General features: G+C 37.8%; 1 protein-coding gene across 5 annotated transcripts in view; it reads left to right on the top strand.

Moving 5' to 3' along the window:
• The first annotated feature begins 2304 nt into the window (after window positions 1-2304).
• LOC131032364 (uncharacterized) overlaps window positions 2305-25974 on the top strand; it is an 88904-nt gene continuing 65234 nt past the window's right edge. For 2 of the 5 annotated variants that reach the window (XM_059210040.1, XM_059210041.1), the window contains exons 1-4: window positions 2305-2459; window positions 2567-2657; window positions 6504-8425; window positions 8531-9055. In XM_059210040.1, coding sequence (XP_059066023.1) covers window positions 6677-8425; window positions 8531-9055 — 2274 coding nt within the window. In that variant the 5' untranslated portion in view covers window positions 2305-2459; window positions 2567-2657; window positions 6504-6676. The remainder of the gene's footprint in view (window positions 2460-2566; window positions 2658-6503; window positions 8426-8530; window positions 9056-25974) is intronic. The other 3 variants (XM_057963308.2, XM_057963309.2, XM_057963310.2) reach the window with 3 other exon arrangements.

The raw sequence follows: 25974 nt of genomic DNA, 5'->3' as shown, positions 1-25974 counted from the left end.
AACTCACTCTAACAACTAATTTTAAACCTAAAACAAACTGAAAGACGTAAAACTGACAGCTACAACAGGTTCTTAGTTTGGCACCATTCCTTCACAACGGTGCCAAAAATGTTGGTCCTCGCAATTAGAATAGTAATTGGGTTCTGAAACCTCAGCTCAGAGATTGGACATCCTTATTGAGTAGCTACCTCTCCTATGACAAAGATTCATTTACTTTATCGACCAAGGTAGTGAACTTGAAATGGGTCGGCACTGTATGTGCACTAAGCTCAAGTTGAAGCCATTCTATCCTATTGCAAAAAAATGAAAGTTTTTGAAAGAAATATGCAAAAACATAATGACTTAACAATTTGTCAAAACTCACAATTGAAAGCAACTGCTACGTATAACAATGCTTTGGTTAGCGGACAGGAACTACTATGTCTACTTTGGCTGCAGGAACAAACATAGGAACTGTTTCTAGTGGCTATAGGAACAATCGAATACCAAAACAACAACTATAACAAAATATAAATTAACTAACAAATGCACATGAACTACTCACCAAGTGGGCCCCCTTGAGTGAGTATACCCAAAACTTAGATAACAATTGATAAGCTCAAAATACCATCATCTTATTCATTTCAAGTTGATTTCAGTATACATAAGTTTGAAAACTAGAATACTACTAACTCTATGGTTGCGCTGTCTACTCCTGCGAGGAGGTAAAGACCTTTATTTATAATAAAAACTAATAACAAACTTCCAACTGATCAGCCCACGTCCCAAACGAATAGGCGAGCATGATTTATTACATCAAAAGAAGAAGTCAATGCATAAATGTAGAACAAACATCTGTCCTACTGCTTAGAAAATATAGCGCAACCTCCTTTCCTAGATTTATTCTTCACCAAGAACAATCATGAATGCTCCACCGATCAATTGGTTATGGACTCCTTCAACGTTGCTCCACTTTGATTGTGTTTGCATCCATCAACATGACGATGTGTCTCTTTAATCGCCAACTTTGTCATTCTCTCATCTTGGCTATTCTTGCATCATGGCATTAATGTGCACAAAAGCATGTGTATCCATTGATGCTAACATAACATAAATTAAACCATATTTTAAGATTAATTTAGATAATTTGCATAGTTTGACTGTATAAAGATCATCAGATTACAACCTTAGGTCTAGGATAAATCAGATCTAATAATACCAAAAAGACATCAACCAGGGGAGTTCTATGACCTAAACATTGTCCAGACATATGACCAAAGCAAGAGTTTTTATGACAAAATCTGACAAAATGGAGCCATTATTTTGGCTCATCAGATCCTCTGCATTTCCCTGATACCAAAAACATCCCACTCACCTGTCCAGAAGTTACAGGACCAAAGTGACCTACCACCCTAGTCTCAATAATTTGGCCCAAATTTTTAACTACAGGTTTTGACTCACTTCCTCTTCTCAAATATCTATTTGTGGCTTTGTCCAAAATCTAAAACACTATGTTATTAGTATTTTACTCCGATTCTTTATTGGACCTTACCCTAGAACTTTACAAATTCAAATCTATTTTTGACTCTAAATAAAAAGGGGAAGCAAACAAACAAGTAAATCTAATCAATATCTCAATCCTTTTACCTAATTGAATTGTGGCTAAATCTATTGGATTTAATCCCCCTTTTAAATGTTTGGTTGATTTGGTGAAATTAGTAATTTTACTAGCCTAATTGGTGAAACCCTAAATTCCACTACCAAACAACTTCCTTATTATTTTCTTGTTGTTTGTCCCCTTGTTTTCCCTTTCGAGATTATAACTCTCCATCTCTCTACCTCTCTCTATATCACTTATCTTTATCTTTCTATCTCCCCCTCTCTCCTTCTCTCCCTCTCTACATATTTATCTCTTCTATATCTACATATCCTTGTCTCCTCTCTCACTTTATCTCTCCCTCTCCATTCCATATACCTCATCTTCTCCATCTCCATCTCTTTACCCTCCTCCTCCTCTCCCCATTGTAAACATAAAATGAATCTATTGGTTATGGAGCCTAATTATCTTCTTGATTCAGAGGTTTTTTCAATCATGGTTGGATCCCTCCAAGTAGATGCATAATTGATTTCAAGCTTACACATCTCCAAAAAGATATTTGTGATACTGACATCATTTACATTACCAAATAGACCAAATTTTTTTAAATTGACATTCCAAACCTCAAGGGGGCTCAAGACGGTAAAATTTACGTCTAGTGACGGGCAGTGCCAAACTCACGTCAAATCAGTAAGATCAAATGTGTGACCATATTTTATTAACTCGTATAAACGATTTAAAAGAAAATCACTTGTCACCTTATCGTTATGATTGCCGTTACATTGTTTTGCTTTTTAATTCTATCTCTGTGTAGCGCTCAAGGCGGTTTCTGGGAAACCGCCTTGAAAACAAGCGGTTTTAGTTCAGGTCAGCAGTAATGAAGGTATGGTTGAACAGGCGAATTCTCTGGGTTATATATATATTTTTTTGAAATTTAGAAAAGGAAATGTAAATTGAATTGCGTGGTATTAATTTTGTTTCTCTTTTCAGATTAGAAAAAATGATAGAATTCAATTCTCTTGGCGATTTCTGTAAAATTCTCGTTACCAAATCCCAAACTGGATTTCTAATGCTTCTAGAGGCAAGTCAAAATTATGCACGAGTTTTCGTTCTTTTATTTGCTAGAATTATATTGAAAGTTTTCTAGTCTTTTTGCTCTCATGTTAAATTAATGTATGGAGGATTTCGAATTTTCAAAAGGCGTTTCTATGATAAGTTAATTATGAATGAGCGAAAACTCTAGGGCATGGATTTTTTTGCACACTTAGAATCTGAATGGAACTTTTTCAGTTGAAACTGATTAAAAAAATACTCAAAACAAGTTTATTGTTGGTTAATTTTGAACATACGAAATGTCTGTATGTGTTGGATTCTCTTCAGCAAAAAAGACTAAAATATACTTAACTTAAAGGTTGATTTCCAAGAATTTAGCGTATATTATTGCTTATTTGTTTTATGTGCGGTAAAAATTCAAAGGGATGGAAACTGTTTAGTATCACACAACAACGGGAGGATCCTTTTTTTTCAAGTTACAAGTTATGTATTATTATGTTAATTTGAGAAGAAACATACAGGATTCACTACGCATTGAAGATTTATTACCATATATAAATATTTAGGTTAGCATAAGTGCATTTTGGCTTACTTCTTTGTAGCTGCATCACCTGAGGGATCTTGACCCTGTGATTTGAGTCCTTGATCATTTTGATGTGATTTGAACCTAGACGCTCGCTTGCAATTTTGAACCTATAGGTCCTTTGGTGCGATTTGAACCCAATTTGTTGTACATTATGCTTTTGGTTCTGCCTTACCACTCAGCCACACCCACTGGTCCAAATTTTAACAAGTCTATTAGCTTTCTGTACATTTAATATTATAAGTTGGTGAATATGTTTATCAATATCAGTAATTAGTGAATCATTTTGTTTCATAAATTTTGGGGGCAATTAACCAGTTGAAGAAAAGGAGCCTACAAAAATTGTGTTGGTTTATAGTCATTTAACTTTAACATGAAAACGTGACTCATGGTTGTTGGAGTTCATGACAAATTTAAGCTTTGAAAACTTTGTTATTAGGCAGCCAATATACAAGAAATATCCCACATTTTTTTGTTGTTGCTATAGTTATAAATTATAAAGTACTCTAAGCTCTGGAGTTCAAATGTCTGCGGGTTTTGACAAAGAAGTTTTCATCTTTTAATATTTATTAATGTCAAAGAGGTATTCAACATTGGCAGTAAGAGGTGGAGCATAATGGTGTAAATTTGTTAACAAAAATTCTTACCTTTCATGTTAAATTTGAGAACCATTATATGTCAAAATTATTAATATTTAATAATCAACATAATATTCCAAAATAAACAGCACATAAAGATTTTTGTCTATAGTATATGACAACTAGAATAGTTTCAAAGTAAAATAGAATGAACAAAACATAAATTTTCTAATGCTATAAGCCATTTCACTGCATCAGGACAAACCAATAAAAAAAAAACACTGATATTTAAATTGATTTGCAATAAAACCATATGCCATGCCAAACATGCTCCATTTCAGAGGGGAACACGTATTGTAACCACCATAACTAAATGGTTTGGATGATGAATCTGACATAACTACTTTCCCAAAGCCATGATTTATGTCTATTCATATGTGAAAAGCCTCGCTGACTAGGGCCCTCCTGTATTTTTAGCTAAATTGGCATGTTCAGCATCTGTGAATGGGCTGTCCTCATTGCACTTTAGCTATTGTCTGAGTACTTTATTTCACTTTAGCCGACATCCAGCCATCTCGTCATCCTGCTGTGTGATCAAGGGTTCACTGAAACCCATCTCCCTAACACCCACCGAGCTGCACTAGCATAGGAGGCACACCTGCCAGGTTTTGCACTTGGTCCATTTTTGCAACAAGTTCTCCATTTTACTACTAAAACATAGCACGGTTTCTAACCTGGTTCCCATGACAATATGTGCTTTTACAAATTCTTTGATTAGAAGCTAAGAAAGGTTGAGTGGGATTTTTATTTCTTTGTTTTGTGATTGAGTTGTACCTAGGTTACCGGGTTCGCCCCCCTAGACCCCTCGTACTGGTCCGGACAGGGTCCGTGATTCACTGGCCTGGTTTGTACCAGGTCGAACCCGAGGGTCTGATGGCCCAAAAATGGTGTTTTTTTTGAAATCCACCATATAAAAAAATTAAAATATAACCCTAAAAGTGAGTTTTAAAACATTAACTTGGCTCATTTCACACAAGCAATGTGACTACAAGCAAGGGGAAACGAAGATGTGGGATATAGAGCCAGAGCATACTGATTTGGATGCTTTCACTTCTCAGCTTGTTGCATTTGATGACTCGGATAGCGAGCAAACTTATAGTGCAAGTGCAAGTGTAAGTGGCATTGGCATTGGCATTGGTTCATCTAATGTCAATGTCAGTGATGAGGAGGAGAATGAGGATGATGAATTAGAGAATCCATTTGATGATTAAACTTTAAATTGTTGAAAGTTGAAACAATGATACTTGAATATTTTGTCATTTTGATATTAAACTTGATGTAAATGATGCTGTTATGGTATGATCATGATGCCATGATTACAAGTTTATGTTGGTTTTGTTGTTTATATGATGCTATGTGACATGCTAATCTTAATTCATGCTTATATATATATATATATATATATGTTTTTGTACTAACAAACCCAAACGAACTCAAACCCCTTTTCAAAATTTTGCCGTACTGGTGTACCGGTTCTTCGAACCCAAAGTGGTGCCCGAACCCAAACTGGCAACTTAGAGTTGTACTTGTATACTGTGGTCATGATTAGCAAATTGTTTATAGGCAATATGACAAATTTATAATATAAGCGATCAATTTCCTGCCACACACTCTTGCTGAGCATCACTATATCCAATCCTTCATGTGTCTGGATTAATAGACTTTAAGCACATTCATAAGATATTATGATACTATCAACTGCTGCAGTTATTATGGCAGATAATTTCAAATGGTGGGACTGAAAACTGTGAACCTATAGTTTAGAGCTAAGAAAATAAAGGGGTTTCATCCTCGTGAACACCCCCTGGTTAGAAGAAGTTTTCCAAATGAATCTTCTCATAATAACATTACTTAATAGCATCTTGTTTGCACTGTGTCCTAGCAGTAGATGGGCCAACTCATTACAATGCTATCCAGCTTCAAAACCCAACAGGTCTGTCTCCCAAGTTAACTGTTCTCCATATCAATGTGGCTAGGTGGATGTGGCTTTAGTGGATCCTTGAACCCAAGCATGATATGGCGAGATGGAAGATATAAATTTTCAAGTGTTATGGAAGGGCAGCCAGCACCCAACTAATTAACAGCCCAATGTTACATATCCCATTCTTTTGCTTACATGATCCCCAATTCTGTTTCTTGTGGTAAAATGAAAATTCACATGGGAAAAGTACTTCAAGGAAATTCATCTTTTGTCCTTTTATTCTTCAAGGAATGTTATATGTTCGTTTATATCATTTGGTTTTGGACTTTGCATTTTGATTGTGCGTACAAACTGTCCATTAACTTGAATAATCAGTTGCAGTTCATGGATTTTGTTGTTAATTTGGAGGTCCCTTATGCAAGTAGTTGGGAACAATATATTGCATATGATATCATTTGATGATAATAACATTAGCTGCTTTTGATCATGTGTGGACTTGGTTGATATAATTTATCTTTTCTTTGATTGTTGTAAATCAAATGTTTTTGCTTAGCATACTTACAAAATTCTTCTTTACTATTAGTTTCTGATAGAAGACAATATAGGTGATAGTTTGACAGGTGGTATGAGCTACCATTTTCACTGCTCTATTAAAATGACTGCGGAATTTAGATTATATGAAACATATTTTTAAGTTTTACTTTGTGTAGTTATGCATTTTTGATTTCACAGATACAATCTGAAACAGGAAAGCTGGCATTTGCAAGTGCCAAAGTTTTGGTTGTTACAATACGTGGTTCCTCTCTGAGATGGAGCATGTTTAGCATGGCATATGGTTTTATTACAAATCAATTTAAATATCAGAGTGCTTTTATTTTTTTATTGGGTTGTCCTGGGGCAGTGAAATGGCCTATAGCACTAGTTTTTTCCATAGTTCAAAGCACGCTGCTGTTATTAAAAAGAAACATAACAGGGATGCACATAGACTTTTGTGTATCTTCGACGAAGGCTTATCAAGGCACAAAAACAGGAAAATCAAATGTCCTCAGAGTTGCTACAAGGGCAAATTAATAAAATTTTCTAATGATAAAACTAAAAGATATTGCCAATCCAAACAATCATCTTCGTTACCTTTCATTTGGGAGAAGAGCTATTTAGATAAACATTCCATGAAAGAAGATGCTAAAATGGATTCTGAGTTGAGTGAAATTACGAGGGATGCTTTGAGCACAGAAGGTGGAAAGATGGTTGACTCAGGAAATGTTGAGGAAGATACCTTTATTTGTTTAGAATGGCAATCTCTCTGCACTCAGGTAGCGCAATATACATCTACCAGCATGTGCTATTTGTTGGCTAAAGAAGGATGTTTTCCCATTGGTAGTGATCTGCATGATAGTGAGGAATTGCTGGATCAAACAGCTGCTGCACTCTCGCTTCCTGATGCTCTGGATTTTTCTGGAATTCAAGATATTAGGAAAATAATAAAATCTGCTGTTTTGGGGGAAGCGTGTACTGTTAATGAGCTTTGTGCTGTAAAGAGGACACTTCAGTCAGCAAGAATCATTTATGATAAGCTCTGCAGTTATGCATCAGAAATGAATGTTTCTGTTAATGGAAATTCAACAAGAATTAAGTCACAAGATATGAAGGAACTTGATCCTCTTTTCAAAATCTTTGAAGGAGCAGATTTTTGTACCAACTTAGAAAATGAATTGGATCATTGCCTTGACTGTGCTTTTTTGTCAGTTCTGGATAGAGCAAGCCCTGCCTTGGCATCTGTAAGGTCGAACAGAGGGAGCAATATGGAGGCTATTGAAACATTGATTAAAGAGACTGCTAAAAGGATTGCAGAAGTTGGGGGGATTGACAGTCCATTGGTTACAAAAAGAAGGTCACGATTGTGTGTTGGAATTAGAGCTGCCAAGAAGTCTTTACTTCCTGGTGGTATAGTTTTGGATGTCAGCAGTTCGGGTGCAACATATTTTATGGAACCTAAGGATGCATTGTACCTGAATAACATGGAAGTGCAACTGGCTGCTGCAGAGCGATCTGAGGAATGTGCTATCTTGGGCAGGCTGGTCTCCAGGATAGCAAGTGAAAGTACCAAGATCATAAATGTTTTAGAAAGGGTCATAGTTATAGATCTTGCTTGTGCTAGAGCTGATCATGCTCGTTGGCAAGGAGCTGTGCGTCCTTTTTTTACCCAGAAAGAACACATTACAGGAAGCAGTATTTTAGGAACGGAGATGAATACTGAAATCAATGAAACTCAGTGTTCATTTGTTGACATTGAAGGTATTCAACATCCTATACTCTTAGAGCACGCACTTCAGAAACCATCTTCCAAATTCAGTTCTCTAAGGCATTCATCCACCCAGAAACATGATGCTTCTTATGGTGGTTCCAGAAATGTTGAGACAGTCCAGAGCTCTGATGACAATAAAGTGAAATTACCTGTGCCAATAGATATTAAAATAGGGCCTCAAAAAAGGGTAGTGATCATTTCTGGTCCTAATGCTGGAGGAAAAACAGCAACAATGAAGACGCTAGGACTTGCTGCTATCATGGCAAAAGCTGGCATATTCTTGGCAGCCAAGGGTCAACCAAGGTTACCGTGGTTTGACCATATAATGGCAGACATTGGGGATAATCAGGTATTTTCTTAGTACTCCTATATTCAAGTTGATAGTTGAGCTCTTTATATGTGAATATTTTATTTTATTTCTGTTTAATGCTATAACTTTTTTGTTTTTGTGAAGTCTTTGGAGCAAAGTTTGTCCACATATAGTGCACACATCAAGCGTCTGTGTAAAATTATGGAACTTGGCACCCGAAAATCACTTGTTTTAATTGATGAAATTGGAAGTGGTACTGATCCTTCTGAAGGAATGGCACTTTCAGCAAGCATATTACAGCATCTTGCCTGTCACGTGAATCTGACAGTTGTAACTACACATTATGAAGACTTGACTCGCCTCAAGGATGAGGATGATAGATTTGAAAATGCTGCTATGGAATTTGATATTTTGGCTTTACTTCCAACCTATCACATACTTTGGGGTACTACTGGTCAGTCCAATGCCTTAGATATTGCCCAGTCACTTGAATTTGATCCCAATATTTTGAGTCGTGCACGAGAATGGGTGAAGAAACTGCTGCCAGACAGGCAACAGGAACGTCAAGGTGGACTTTTTGAATCTCTCTCAAAACAGAGATATGAACTTCAGGATCAAGCAAGAACAGTTGCTGCCATTCTCTCTGACGCTACAGAACTATATCATGAGGTATTTGGATATTAGCTAACTTGTTTGCTTGTATTTATTTTCAGTCGTTTAAAAATCTAATTAAGTGATCTGTTAATTGAAATTCTTGTCTATGAATACACATTGTGCTACACAGTTATTTATCTATGTACATCTGGTAAGTTTTTGTTATTTAGGGATCAAAAGCTTCTCTGCTCTTATTAAATCATCACAAGGAAATATAAGGGTTGTTGTTGCCTTTCAGACAAGAAGTTTTTCAACTATTAAATGATTAATGGAACAAATAAGGCAGTATGATAATAGTTTCTTCTTCTAGAGTGGCTAAATACATCAATTGTGCGGAAGTTGATCGTTTGAGAGTTCAACCTCTTCCTCTTGAAAACCATTATAGGTCATCATTTTGAAATTTTAAAAATTCTGCCCCATCTCAAAAACTGACATGGAAGATGTAGTAACCCCTGTCCATCTTGTAAATTTAGGGTTTAACTTTGTATTTTATATCTTGTACTGACATAGAAAAGGAAAACTCTTGTAGTGAAACATTCAGATTGCTTCTATGTTTATGGCTCATCTCTAAAGATCACTTGGTTTACAAAGAGACGCATCTTCTGATCCACAGTATGTGTATGTTGTTTGAGCATGCATCTTTAGCGTAGAGTATGGGTATGTACTATGGAGACACTTAAGGGTTATTTATTGTCTCCTCAATGTCTCCTGTAGGTACCTGCTTGAAAAAAAGAAAGAATAAAAGTTGAACATAAGTAGGAAATGTGGCTATTTGAAGTGCCTCATGCTCTAGCCTATAATGGTGTGACTGTTTAAACTCATTGTGGACACCTCTAATCTAGCATTTGCTTGTTATAAATATTTTGCAAGGTCTAGAGAATTAAGTAAATAAATGACCATACAGCTTGCAAAACTAAACAGAAGCAAAATAAAACTTTTAGAAGTAGATTCTCACACACACACAGAGGGGGGCCGATGTATCCATGTACACTTGCATGTTTGTATTTTGAAAATGGCTTTATTAGTACTTGCACCCTGTTAGTAAACAGATTTGTCCTTCGAAAATAACTCTGAAAATGACTCACTATGCCCAAAATCAAAGACAAATTTGAAACTAACAGTTGGAGAGATCACCATGGTATTAATGATATTCATTTGAATTTTAGAGGTACAACCAAAGAAACGAGACTCGGACTCGGCTCGGACTCGGACTCGGGACTCGGCGTCAGACTCGGCTCCAGACTCGGTTGGACTCGGGAAAGTGAAAAACTCAAGAAATTTAGAGATTTTTAAAGATTTAAAACTTGTTTCAGACACCCTTTATTGAATACACCTTAAAGACACAAAAACATCATTAAACTCGGCTCATTTGATTACATACACAAGTATACATCAATCACATAAGCATAAACGCAAATTGTAGCTGAAGAAAATAAGAAACATAGATATATAAATATTGTCAAATGTATACAATATTACAAAACTCATGGAATAAAAAATCCATGTCATCATATGATCATCATCAAATGTTTCATACAAATACCAAAGGTAAATAGTAAATACTAAATACAACTACAAGTGTACAAGCCTATGGCTGAGAGGGCTGTGCACCCTCTCGCCCTGGCCCCCTGCGAAGGCGTTTAAAGTAGGTCCTGGATGATTCAGCAGCCATAGTCGCTCCCCGTGACACCATGCCATGCTCACCAACATCAGGAACGACTGTGTCATGCTCACCAACATCAGGAACAGGTGTGTCACTCTGAGTCTCAGTATTTCCTGTCTCTGCTCGTGCTCTCTGCTCCTCCTCTGCCATGGCTACAGCCTCAGCCTCTATATCTACCTGGTCGATCCAATCAATGTCATCATCACTAAATACAACTGTAGGAGTCCCAGGAGCTGTCTGATTCTCATTGGCCCACTCTGCTTCAAGATCAACCTCATCTAGAATGATAGGAGACATGTCAACTGTTGCATTCTTTCTCATTCTCAGGCGGAGGTTATAGTGAACAAAGACGAGATCATTCATCTTCTCCACAGATAATCTAGTGCGCCTCTTGGAGTGTATGTGCTCAAACATACTCCAATTGCGCTCACAACTTGATGCGCTGCATGGTTGGCTCAAGATACGAATGGCCAACTTTTGAACATTTGGTGTCTCTGGGCCAAAAAAGTTCCACCAATGATCTGAGTTTGAAATGAGAATAATAAATAAAATCAGTCTCACTCATGAACTCATTTAACAAGTTACAATATAGTATTGAATAAAACTAAAATTAAGCCTAACAATTTATTTTTACCTGGCATCATAGTTGTCCTACCGTCTTTGGCGACAGGACGAGAGAAAGTCTCCCCTTGTGCATCTGAGAACATCTGTAGCTCTCGAAAAAGGTCTATCTGAGAAGTACCAGCAGGTCCCATCTTCCCCATGATTGCATATAGCCCATTAAGGACCTCCGCATCAGCCTTGAAAGAAGGGATAAAACAGAATGCCGGATTCAGATAATAGGCTGCCGCATGGATGGGCCTATGTAGCTGATGATGCCATCTCCTATCAATGATCTCCCAAATGGGACCATACTTGCTCTCATCTGCTCCATAGACGAATTTGATGGCCTCCTTCGCCCTATCCATGCCCTCATATATATAGCCCATTGCGGGCTTATCTCCATCCGCAACTCGCAACAAAACCACCAAGGGCTTAACAAACTGCAAAATTGAAAATATTGTGTAATTTAGAAAAATGAGCAAATAAGAGAATACATATAATAAGTTATAAAACATGAAGCTAAATTGTAGAATTTATAAAAAAATTACCTTCACTATCTCATCACAAGGGACCCAAAAGCCTTGCTCATCAAAAATGCAGTCTGCCATCTCTATCCCTGCAGGGGTGGTAGCATAGGATGAGGAAGACCACTCCTCACCAACAATCATACGTCTCAAGGCAGGCTTAGACCTAAGCATGGACTGCAATGTGAGGAAGTTTGTGGCAAATCTTGTGATTCCTGGACGATGCAACTCCTTCTGCTCTGTGTATTGTCTCATAAGAGCCAACACCCATGAATGATTATATACAAATTTGCAGACATTTCTTGCCCTTTCTACACATCTCTTGACCCATGGGATTTTTCCAATATCCTCCAACATGAGGTCAATGCAATGAGCAGCACATGGAGTCCAAACTATAGATGGGTGCCTCTCCATCAATAGTCTACCTGCAGCAACATAATTTGTTGCATTGTAAATTGTAATTAATGGAGGTACAAACTACAAGATAGTAATTAATTTGCAAACAAAATTAGTTTGTAATCAAAAGTTTACCCGCAGCAACATAATTTGCTGCATTGTCGGTCACCACCTGTACCACGTTCTCCTCACCCACATCTTCAATCACCTCCTCTATCTGCTCACATAGGTAGGTGGCATTCTTGCAATGGGCGGAGGCATCAATGGACTTGATGAAAACGGTGCCCCCTGAAATAAAAAAATAAAGCTAGGTCAATGATCATTCAATAAACCATTAGATAAAAAATAAAAAATTAAAGACTATATGAAACTAAAATTAATCAATCACCTACAGAAGAAACAAGAAAATTAAGGAGAGTTCTATTTCTCCTATCCGTCCAACCATCAGTCATGATGGTGCAACCTTTAGTGCTCCATATGTGGCGTTGTTCATCTAAATCCTTTTTCACATCATCCACCATTTGAGACAAAATGGGTCCCCTCAAATCACCCTCACTAGGGGCTTTGAACCCCGCCCCGCTTATGGTAATGGCATCAACCATTTGTTGCCAATAAGGAGACCTGTTGCAAAGAAACTCAATGAGATAAGTTAAGTATAAAAATTCAATGAGATAAGTTAAGTATAAAAATTAAAACAATCAAAGTTATCAAACATAAAAGTTAGTAAAACATTCACCTGGCTACAAAGAATGGAATACAGCTGTAGCTCCAAAACCTGCCAATTGCCATTTTAGCAGCATCATGGACCTCCTTGTTCCAACCCATGCCCTCAAGCGACGGTTGGGACCCAGGAATAGTGCGAGGCACAAAGAAGGAATCCAACCTAGATTTACGAATCCTAGGTCCAATGGTAACATTCCCACTACAACTACTAGTGGTAGGAGCATGAGAAGTGGCGGTGGCACTGCCACTTATAGAAGCACAAGCAGAAACGGAAGCACCAACAGTAGCAAACTGAGTGGGACGATATGGAGGTAAGGAAGAAGGGCCTCCAACACAACCTAACTGTGTCCCTCTTCCTAAAACTGTCTCTCTCCCAATAGCCGCTCGATCCTCCTTTTGTTTCTTTTTTCTTTCAATCTCCTCAACCATTACATAACAATCACGTATGGCCTCAGAGACTGCTTTTAGGCATGGTTCGGCATCATGTCCACACACACCAGCAATATGGTATTTCAGCCTATATATACCTCCATGGAATATTGTTTTGCAAAACATACATTTTGTTTGCCCCTTTCCTTGCCCTGGAAAATCCTCATGATATTTCCAAGCAGGGTCCTTTCTCATGGGGGGTCTAGAAGCTGAAGTAGACATTTTAGGATAGTTTTGTGAAAGTTGAAGTTGAGGCAAATAATAAAGTGAAGTTTGCTGCAATAAAACATTACAAATACAAAATAAAATTAATACATACATTCAAAAAAACTAAAGTAGGGTTTGTAATTTTTTTTTTTTTAAATTGTAGGGTTTGTCAAACCCTACAATTTAAAAAAAAAAAAATTTACAAACCCTACATACAACCCTACATAGTACAACTACATACTACATGCTACATACAAATTACAAACATACAAAAGATCTTGCATACAAGAAAATGTAAAACTTTCAAAATAAATGAATAGAAAATGGAATTTTTGCATATAAGAAACAAAATAATGTTAAAAAAAACAATCTTACCTCTTACAACAAGCTTGAAATGAGCTGCAAACTCTTCCTATCCAACTCTTGATGCACCAAATCGAAACACAATGCAGCTCCAATGTGACAAATTGAAGAAAACTTGAGCTTCCTCCTTGCTGGTTTTTCTTCTATGCACCCTTGTTTTTCTTCCCAACTCACTTTACACTTCCTTTTTTTGCAAGTGAATGAAATGAAAGTCACTTTTAGGGCTAGAAGACAATTAACATAAAAAAACGGATTTAAAAAAACTTTCCAAACTATTTTTTTTTTGACTTTTTAGTTGTGCCAACGCCGGCCGAGTCCAGGGCTCGGGACTCGCCGAGTTTGGCGATTTTGGGCCAAAATCGCCAACTCGGCGAGTCTGAGTCCGAGCCCCTGGGACTCGTTTGGCCTGACTCGGACTCGGACTCGGACTCGCCGAGTTTGGGTGATTTCGGGCGAGTCTCGTTTCTCTGGGTACAACTCCCTCTTATGATGTAGTTTGGATTTTGGGGGTATGCTTTTAACCAAAAAGTAGGAACAACAACTAACATCTGGGCATCACTATGCTGCAGATGTGATTATGAATTTAGAATCAAAGGGAAGCAGAGATAAATGACACAAAGTTTACCAACTCAACATCCACAAAAGAAGATTAGGAAAATAAGCACCAATTCCTTTTAGATGATATGAATAATTCAAGACTCAAAGTTCCTATTATAAACACACCTATGATCTGGTATGAGTCAGGTGACAATGTCCAGGTTTGATTGCAAATCACAAAATAAATGACAATCAAAAGAGAAATCAAATGAATACAAAGCTTCAAAAGATCTCCTTTATCTCCTTGACAAAATTAGAGAGTTCAAAGGCTCTACATTTCTGCACAAAAAGATCATGTCTCCAAAAGAAATACATTGCTATCTCCCCTATCCACAGAAAATTGAATAAGAAAACTCCTTCCAAAAATTACTTTGATCGAGTCCTACTCATGTCTCCAAGTACAATGGGGATAAAAAATCTGGACCCTTCTATAATCTATTAATTACATATTTAAAAACTCTTACATATTTAAAAACTCTCCAATGAGCCTTTTTAGTTTCTGTAATTGCTTCTTTTTAAAAACTTAAAAATAAATAGCCTTTCACTTTCATGTGAAATTGCTGCTCTGAAAATGATATAAATTTTTTTAAAACATTTTAAATTATTGCACATAAACTATAGAGAAATTGAAATTTTTTAATTTCTCTAGCAGCTATATTAGAGTAATTTCACTATGGATTAACCGGGCATCTTGGGGCCATGAAAATTTGTGAGAGGTTATGATAATTGAAATAAAACATGTGTTTATCATCCATTTTTGAGAAGTTCACAAAATTGGAGTACTTCCTTTGTAAACTGGCCTTGCCAGCCATATCGCTCCACAGAGAGAATATTAAAATAACATATCATATGAGCTCGTATGACCGCAAAATTGAAACTGGATGCGTTCGAGGCCAAAATCTCAAGTGGGTTGCCTTCAAATTCATGTAATTTGCAACTTTTTCTGGATCCATTTTCTGAACTCGCGAACCATTGAAGTCGGGAAGTCAGGGATTTCCTGAAGTTGGGAAGTTGGACATTTTCTGAATTTTCGAACCATTACCAATGATTTAGGAAGTCGGCAAGTCGGGCATGTTGGGAAGTCGACAAGTCGGGCATGTTGGGAAGTCGGGGATTTTTTGAACTTTTGAACCATTGAAGTGGGCAAGTCAGGCATTTTCTAACCCTTTAAAGTCGAGGTGTTGGTGATTTTCTGATCTTGAACTATTGAAGTCGGCAAGTTGAGCATGTTTTGAAGTAAAAAATTATGAAGGGGGTTTCTCAGAATATCTCAAAGGTTCCTACCTATAAGGTCTAAGTTTTTGTTCATGTGATTTTTTGAACTCTTGAACTATATTGAAATTTATAATAATTTCATATATTTGAAATTTCAAACTTATTGATATTAAAGGAAAACACAAAAGAAGCGAGTTTTAGTTACCACCGCATGGCTAGCCAACTAGCCCCATCAAATCAGGCTCATCATTGTCTTCCCATCCTCTAATTGCTTGACCTCAAGCAATTTCAGATTGGGATGCTCAAAGATCTCCATCCCTTCCCATGTCGCATCTTCTGGTGGTAGCCCTTTCCATTTCACCAAGTGTTCTAGAATCACCTTGTTCCTTAGCCTCTTCTCCCTCACGTTTGGCACTGTCTCAGGTTCAAGGATTAGTTTTCCTTCGTAGTCAAGTGGGGTAATTCCATTGAAGGGGTAATCTGCTGACCAAGGATCTTCTTAAGGATCGAAACATGGATGGTATTGTGAATTCTGCTATTAGGTGGTAATTCCAGCTCATAAGCTACTTGCCAAATCTTCCTTACAACCTTCTAAGGTCCTAAAAACGTGCTTTCACCTCCACTTCCTTTAATTGAGGACTGTCAGAAAGGTTGCAACCTTAAGAACACCATGTCTCACGCCTCAAATGTTCTTTCAGTTCGGTGTCTATTAGCATACAATTTTTGTTGATTTTGAACTTGTTGCAAGTTTTCCTTGAGAGACAACATAATGTCCTTGCTTTGCTGAACCACATGTTTGGCACTAGGCACTCTACTATTAATAAGAACCCAATTCACAAATGAAGTAGCATCATAGCTATAAAGTGCCTTAAAGGGAGACATACCAATTTACATGTGATGAGTTGTGTTGTAGCAATACTCCCCCAAATATAACCATTTAATCCATGCTGTTTGCTGACTTGTAACATAATTTCTCAAATGCCTTCAATCCACCTATTCATTATTTTAGTTTGCCCGTCCATTTATGGATGATTGCTAGTGTTTGGTGTTAACTCTATACCTGTTAAACAAAAAAGTTCTTGCCAAAACATACTAAGAAACCTGCTGTCCTTGTCACTTACAATTGTTTTTGGCAAGCCATGAAGTTTGAAAATTTCTTTAAAAACAAATTTGCCACTTGTGGTACCCTGAATTCTGAAGATATATCATGAAAATGGGCGTACTTTGTAAGTCTATCAACCACCACATATAAAGAGTTCTTACCTTGAACCCTTGACAACCCTGTGATAAAATCCATCGGTATGCTTTCCCATTTCTGTTTTGTAATGGGTAAAGACTGCAATAACCCTGTTGGAAAAACATGTTCCACCTTATTTTGTTTACACTCCTTACATTCCCTTACATGTTGCATTACATCCTTTTTCATCCCTTTCCATGAAAAATGCTCTCTCACTTGCTTGTATATTTTGTAGAAACTTGGATGGCTAGCAAGTGGTGTATCATGGCAAGCTTTCAAAATCTTTTCCTTCATCTTGGATTAGGTGTGATGTACACATGATCCTTGTAGAGAATAAGCTCGTTCACTACCTTGAACCTGTCATCTTGCACTTTTTCTTCCAAGACTAGCAAATGAATTCTTAACATACTCAGCTATAATCAATTACCTCCAATCAGTAGAGATATCAGTAATAGAATGTAGATGTGGTTTTCTAGCGAGTGCATCAAGCCACCGCATTGTTATTCCCTTTTACATACTCAATGTCAAAATCATAGGCCTGGATCTTACTTACCCATTTTTGCTGCCTATCATTCAAATCTCTTTGGTTAAGGAAGTATTTTAAGTTGTTATGATTAATTTTGACTGCAAACTTACCACAAGCCAAGTATTGCCTAAACTGGGTTAAGGCATGCATTATGGCCAACATTTCTTTGTCATAAATTGAGAAATTACACTCTCCTTGAGTTTCTTGCTCTCATATGCAATAGGATGTTTATTTTGCATTAAAACAACCCCTATTCCTTCACCTAAATCATCACATTCCAAAACAAAATGGAGTGAAAAATCTGGAATTGCCAAGACCGGGCATGAACTCATTGCCTCCTTGAGTTTGTCAAAAGCTTGTTGTGCTGTTGGATTCCATGAGAATGCTCCCTTCTTCGTTAGATTTGTTAAGAGGGCAACAAGTTGTGAGAATCCCCTTACAAACCTTCTATAGTAGCTGCACAACCCAATAAATCCTCTTATTTAAGTTAAATTGCTTAGTCTAGGCCATTCTTGAATAGCTTTGATTTTTTCCTCACCTTGTGCACCAATTTTGAACTCCAAATACAAAATTTCTATCAAACCAAACTCACATTTGAAAGCTTTGCAGTTCGTTTTTAGATACATCTATTTGCTTGGGCTTGGCTGATGATGTCTTGGGAAACATTGAATTCTTTTGGAAGGGCCTCTTGGGTAGTGTTGTGACCTAATCACACATCACCCCATTCCAAATGGGGACCTGTTGACGTGTTTTTTATGACAGCGTCAAACACAGAATAAAGTTACCAACGGTCACCTTACTCTCTCTTGATCAAAATTAGTCTGTATGCTAAGATTGCACAAAAAGTTCAAACGGCTAACTCCAAGGTTCCTTCAATGCGTGGACATGACTCAATTGATTGATGGGTTTGCTGTTAACCCAAGGGGCCTGTTGATGTGTTTTTTATGGACAAAACATTTAAGAATAAAGTACCAAGGTAATTTACCCTCTCTTGAACAAAATCACCTCAGATGCTAAGAATGAGATCAACTAAAATGATTCCAAGGTTTCTACATGTCAGGTCTTGATGAGTGGGTAAGTTCAGTGGTTGATGTGAATTGCTGTGTTTCACTTGGGGACTTACGCAAATGTTTGGATTATCATGAATGATGCGGAATAGGTGTGCTGACAACTTAAGATTTATCAATATGGCTCTGGATTTACTTCTTACTAAAAAGGGGGAAAAAGAATAGGGTTCAGGAAATCTATTCTAAACCTAGGAATGTAGGAAATGATGAATGGATCTAGTGGAATCAAACCAAGCAAGGCCTCACAATCAGGTATTGACACAAGCTTAGTGCAATCGTCTAAGGTATACTTAAAGATTTTCAGGCTATCACCATCAAACGTAGACACCATCCAAGTCGATGCTTGTCAACGGACGCGTAATAGTTGAAGTTATGTTTACTCAAATTCCAGTTGACCACACAAGGCGCACTTACCAGCGGCAAGAGCCTAGTGGTATGGATTAAGGATTCCACACAAATGAATTCAACAAATCTTCCACTCAATCTAACATACATGAAAATAAAGTCTAATCTAAAATCTAATCTAACTTGGAGGAATTGAGAACCATGAATGCAAATACAACACTTGAAGAGTAAAATCACCAACAATTGAACAATGATTATGATTCAAATAGCTGCAGCATATACCAACAACTCTACAAAAACTCTCCCTTACAAATGAGAGACAAGGGGGCATATATAGAGTCTCTTACAAAATGGATGGCCAAGATTGATCTAAGATCAACGACCGAGATCATGCCAACAAAACCCTAAAATTGCCCTAATTAGGGTTACATAAAAAATGGTGCCACCAACATATGGCCCAATGAAAAGATACCTAGTCATCAAATAGGGAATCTTCTAGAAGATTCCTCCCTGCATCTCTCTCTCTCCTAGCATACTCCAAGAATCTGGCCAATACTGAATCTAACTCCTCCATGGAAATGCTAGGCAAGGTATCCTGTTATAAATCAATCACGTCCAGTGAATCCGAGCAAGCATTCAAAGTGTTCTCCCATTCTGGCATGAGCTTCTGTGAACTATGAACATGAATCAACAAAGAGACCAAGTCATCTATCTGACTCTTCTTCAAAGAGTCCAACTAGCAAAAATACATAAATTTCATCTTGTCTCTTAATTCGGCTAAGTGTAAACCACTAGCATCACTAACATCAACACCCAATAATTCCTCAATCAAGGCAAGGATCTTCATCTGAATGTCCTGAATTAATCCTTCCATCTCCATACAACTCAACTGGGCGTTCTCATAAGTTGATTTCTTCACGGCTAGTGAACAATACCAGCCATGGAAATCATATCTGTCTCCATTGTGCACAATGTTCTCGCTGACCAAGGTGGAATTAGGAATCTTTTTCCATGCCTGGAGGCGTGGAATAGTCTTGTCTTGAATAGGCCGGAATTCTTCCCAAACTCCCTCCAAATACTGAATTTTGAATACAAGTCCTGTTGTCCTATCATATGCATGAACAAACTGAGTATGGAAATCATCTGCCTGCTTTCTTGTGCTTTCAATCCATTTTTCCACCTTTGAGTGTGTGCCTCTCGCTATCTCGCAGTGTGAATGTATTCCATGGTCAACTACAATAGGGAAAATAAGGGTGGGATCTCCACGCCTGGTCCCTGCAATATATCTTCTGAGTCTAATATTTTCTTTTCTGTACCTTTCATTCTCTGCAATCGCTCTGTCTAACCTTGCATTGATTGCCTAGAGGTTTTCACCAATCTCCTGGAATTCCTGTTTTTTGGATGTACGACCAAGTGCAACTGAAGTGATCTGAAAATCCATAGGAGTAGCAATGTCCGCTGTCACGCCTGCAATAGGAACAACAATCTGCGCAATCTGCATTCCTGTCTCATCTCTAGCTATGTGCGATAAAATCTCCGCTCTCTTGGGCTCCTTCTCCTTAGCACTCCTAGCTAGGTAGTCATCAATATCATCAATAGGCTGCACCTCTATCATTTGTTTACTTTTTTCCATACTTCTCATCAGCCATTTAGGAATAGCGGCCATCTCCATACCATCATCGAGACATATTTCTCGATCAAGTCCTTTCAATGCCGAGATAACATCCTCATTGTCATTAGGATTATCCCTGGTCCAATCATATACCTCATTTCCCAAGCTAACTTCCAAAAGGACAGTAGGGGAGTCTGGCTGATCATTATTCTCATCAAGAGGTGCAGATGTCGCTGTGGCATGGAACTCCTGAATATTCTCCGGTAGTATCACTGTGTTGGAACATTGCTGAGTCTCCTTGTTCTGTTCTGTTACTCCAATCACTCCGATTGATGAGACACTAGGAGGGGGTGAAGGAATGATAAGTGGAGGAATGATAGTTTTCTGTTTCTTCTTCACCTCCTCAATCTTCTTCCCTCTAGCCTTGACTTCTCCTGACGTGTTCTTCCTTCTCTTGGGAGCTTGACTCTCTTCGTCTGCATGAATCCTGACATCACTAACAGTCCTCTGATCATCCTCGGAAGTAGACTCTTCCGGCTTCATCTTTTCATAAGTGAAGGGAACACCCATGTCAACTAACTTATTCATTTGTATATCCACTCATAGGCGGGAGAAATTCAAGACCTCTCTCATCAATATATTCAGGTCAATCTCTTCTGACTCTGACCAATTAGGCAATAAGATTGCCTTCTTCATTTCACTCTCATACTGTGGATGTGTATGATCTCTATCATCTAATACCTGATCAGGAATGAGGAAAAGTCCACACTTCCTCATGAAATCCACTGACATTCTAGACCACATTCTTCTCTTCACTGCTTGCTCGTCCATCAGGGTAGCCCAATAATCTTCTATGTCAATCTTATGAGTGAACTTCTCTCCTCTGATCCTTCCGACCTTCTTGTCTAGATCAAATCTTTCTCTCTTCTTGTATGTAGCAAATCGATAGAATGCAAGCTCCTCACTCGCAGTGCTGGCGGCTATGGCGGATTGGCAAACCTCTGATGTCTTCCCAACTGAAATAGGGAACGCCATTCCTATCCTGTGCTTCTCTCTCTGGATAACATTGAACTCTAGAAGCTGTCTCACCACTTCCAACAATATCATTCTGTCGGTTGGATACCTAGGAAGTCTGCAGGGTTCGGATTGAAACCCATGAATCCTGAGGTATGTGAAAGTGGGAAACTGTATATACCACGATCCATATTTTTTTATTAACTCTGTTGCCTCCTTGGACAATCTTCTGTGGATTCTGCTTTGCAGTATCCGTGTGATGTACATAGTGAATGCATCATTCACTCTCTTATAGTCTTCAATTCTATGCATGCTCAGCTGGGGGTAGCATTCATAACTTTTGAATTGTCCTTGCCCATTCCCGACTTCACCTTTGCATATTAATCCTTTGTATGAAACAAACCGTGCAAGCAGGTACACCAGGTAAGAAGTCATGGCGAATGACTTGGACCGCTCTACATTTCTCAGCTGAAAATCTAGATTGTCACTTATAATCTTGGACCAATTCACTAGTGTTCCTCTAAGACAATCCTGAATGAAGTAGAACATCCACCCATCAAATATTGCTCCCTGCGGCATCCTCATCACTCTATTGAGTAGGAATATCAAATCACTATATTCCTCCTTAAAATCTATGCACATGAGTGTCTTGGGAGCCTTGGAATGATGAGACCTAGGCTCAATCATCCACTCTTTGTTAATTAAATTCTTGCATACACCCATCTTCTTCGTGTATCTTTCTGCATAATCCTTTTTGGTCACATCCTTCATGTCTGTTCCGCGTGGAATTCCGAACACCTCTGCAATAGCATCCTCAACAAGGTAGGTGATGACAATGCCCTTAGGAGTCTTAATCATTCTTGTGAGCGGATCGTAACATTGTGCACACTCCAGGATAAGCTCATTGCATTGTATGGACTGTGGAAATCCAACGGCATGGAAAATGCCACTCTTCATAATATTTGTATATGCTGGGGAAGGAACCTGATCTCTGATTCCGAACATTCGACACTGCATCTGGTCGAAGTCTAGGAAATGCATGTTTGTATCAGCAATCTCCTTCCATCTGGATGAAATCTTAAGCTCTGGATAAAATCCAGTCTCCAACATCTTCAATAGTTCTTTCCCTTCCTTATATCCCGACTTTGACATCGCAGCTGTACGAAGCTCGAAGTTAGACTTAGGAAAATAAATAATGTTCGTAATAAAATTCCTGACTTTCTAAAGATTTAGCTAATTCAGAGCATGGAGTCAGGAAAATAATCTATACACTTGGTAAATTTTAGCAATTAAGTTCATAGTGAGACAACACTAAGGCATAGAAGCTTTCCATAAAATTCATGAATACCTCCTTATGCTTAGAAAATATGCAAGCTAAAATGCAAAGGAGTATACCGGATAAATGATGACTAAGGAAAGGTGTGAAAGGTTTGTGTTTTCACACAATGAATGTCTGAAGACACCTTCTGCAGTCAACAATGGAGGTCAACAATTTTGAAGACAACTTGAAAATCAAACTTTTAAAACATGTTGTAATCTTCAAAATGTGCATAAGCTTGATAAAAATCAGTTTTGATGATCAAAACAATCATATTCAGGAATGTAAGTATGGCTGGTAAAAAAATTATTTCTGAGGACAAGTCTGAAAATTGAATACTTCAGACTTACCAGCACCTTGCAAAGTGTTTTAAATCCCTGAAAATGATAAAAAATGGCCAAGGAAACATCCCCAAGCAAAATCACCAAAAATGGTTAGGTGGCTGGAAATGAAAATTTCTGAAGACAACTGCCTAACAATGGAGTTTTCAGACCTGCAACAGTGATAAATGGTCTAAAAAATGCACAGAAAACTCCATAAAACACCTCCGAATGCAAAATGCCTAAGTTGGAATTGGTTGGGCAATAAAAACTGAAGTCTGAAAATTAATGGCAGCCATTAATAGAGGTCAAAATCTGAAGCAAACCTCAGATTTGAAGCGAATCAGTAGGCTGGAAATGATGGCAGCCATCAAGTATGAATAAAAATCACCAAAATATGGCACCAAATCACCTCCCAAGCAAAATCGAAATTTTCCAACTATGGCACCAAACTGAAAATCTGAAAATGTTGTCAATGGCAGTTTGGATCTGCAGTGGCAAGGATGGCAGCAATCTGGAAAATCGCCCAAGTTGGGATTGGATACCCCAAACACAAAAAATTGCCTTACTTAGCAAAAATCGATTTTTTTCAGCTATGGCGCCAATGTGAAATTCTGAAAAATGATATCAATGGTAGCCTTGATCTGCAACAATGAAGGTCTGAACAACAAGCAAAATGGTGGAGGATAAATCACCCAAGTCTCCAAACATGAAATTGCCAATTTTCACCAAAAAATGCTAAAGTTTGAAAAAATCACTGAACTTGGCAAAATCAAAATTCTGAAACTGGTCTTTAATGGCAGCCAAGAGTAATAGATCAGCAAGCTGGAAAAAATGGAGGAAAATAAATTCTCAATCCCACACTCAACAAAAACGCCTTGCTAAAAATTCGCCCAACTTGGAGAAAAAATCGCTTTCATGGAGACACCTGGCAGAAATAATAATAAAATAATGCTAAGTCTCCTCTCATATACTTGTTTTCACCTCCCACTTTCACCACACAAGCAATGTGGGATAAAACACTTGTATAAATACTTGCTTGGTGAAAACCTAACTTGCTTCTAGAAGGTTCAAATATTAAATGATTATTGCAAGTTATTAAATTTTGTTTTTAAAATATTAAATAATCGTTAATCATTATTTAAAAGCAATTAAAAATGGGGCTTTTTATTAAAATATTGCAAATTAAATCCAAAATAAGCTCTAGGGGAAAATCGATATGGGTTGGGATTGAAAAATCCCTTCAAAAATCATTTTTGTCAAAATTTGCCCCATAAGGGAAATTCGACCCTAGCTTGGACAAAAATCCATGCATAACTTCATCAAAATGCACACAAAAACCTCCTAGGGGAAAATCGATATGAGCTTGGACAAAAATCCAGACAAAAATCCACTCTATTTGCAAAAAATCACCCCCAGGGGAAATTCGATGGTAGTCTAGATTGAAAAATCCACACTCCAAACTCACTTAACTTGAAAAAAACCTCCCTGGTGGAATTTCGACCTCAGTCTAGATGAAAATCCAGACTCAAAACTCTTCAAAATATTCTTAGTGGAAAATCGATATGGGTTGGGATTGAAAAATCCTTTAAAAAATCATTTAAGTGTCAAAATTTGCCCCATAAGGGAAATTCGACCCTAGCTTGGACAAAAATCCATGCATAACTTCATCAAAATGCACACAAAAACCTCCCAGGGGAAAATCGATATGAGCTTGGACAAAAATCCAGACAAAAATCCACTCTATTTGCAAAAAATCACCCCCAGGGGAAATTCGATGGCAGTCTGGATTGAAAAAATCCACACTCCAAACTCACTTAACTTGAAAAAAACCTCCCTGGTGAAATTTTGACCTCAATCTGGATGAAAATCCGGACTCAAAACTCTTCAAAATATTCCCAGTGGAAAATCGATCCTTGTCTGGATGAAAATCCGGACAAAAATCCTTACAAATGCTCTCAGGGGAAAATCGACCTCTGTCTGAATAAAAATCCTCACTTAGTTGTCACAAAAATCCTAGTGGAAAATCGACCCAAGAATGGAATCATCCTCAACATTGTCCACACTTCAGTCCGCACTCCTGGTGGAAAATCGATGGCAGTCTGGATAAATCCTGACACTTAGCCAAATTTTAGCACTTCTAGGGGAAATTCGACCCAGGTATGGATAAATAGTGGGGGAAAATAGTAGCCAGTATGGATTCCAGGGGAAACCCATGTGTAGTGTGGATTTTGAGTGGGGGAATGGGTTGGGTAGTCTGGAATATGAGGGGAAGAGCACCTCTTACATGGATTTTGAATTTTTGACCCTTTAACCCTTGGAATATGAATTTCCCTTAGGATTTTATCATTTTAACCACTCAAAATCACTTAGAAACATTAAATTTAAATTGGACTTAGGCTAATTTTCCAAAAAATATGAGCGAAACGCTAGGAAAATATTGGAATAAAGTGTGAAATCAACTTAAATAATACCTTAGGAGCGAGAAAACAACTCCAAAAGGTCTGTGAATATCTTGGCACTTGAAAATCACTGATGCACGTGTTTAAAAACACGTTAACGCTCAATAGGTCTACATTTATACAAAACTTAGGATCATTAAAATATCAACTTTTGCAACTTGATGCTATAACTTCAAAAACCCTAGACGACACTAGGCATGATCAAAACTCCGAGACTCGGGAACAGGAAATGCAAAATTGCCCACTAAGTAGCCAAAACCCTAACCTAACAACGCAGAAAGCGGACAAAGAGGGGGTCCCCGTTAGCAATGGG

Source organism: Cryptomeria japonica, chromosome 8 (genome assembly GCF_030272615.1).
Source record: "Cryptomeria japonica chromosome 8, Sugi_1.0, whole genome shotgun sequence".
In the NCBI taxonomy this organism is placed as follows: domain Eukaryota; kingdom Viridiplantae; phylum Streptophyta; class Pinopsida; order Cupressales; family Cupressaceae; genus Cryptomeria; species Cryptomeria japonica.
The sequence above is the reverse complement of the archived record's forward strand: the minus strand, read 5'-3'. Positions and strand labels throughout refer to the sequence as shown.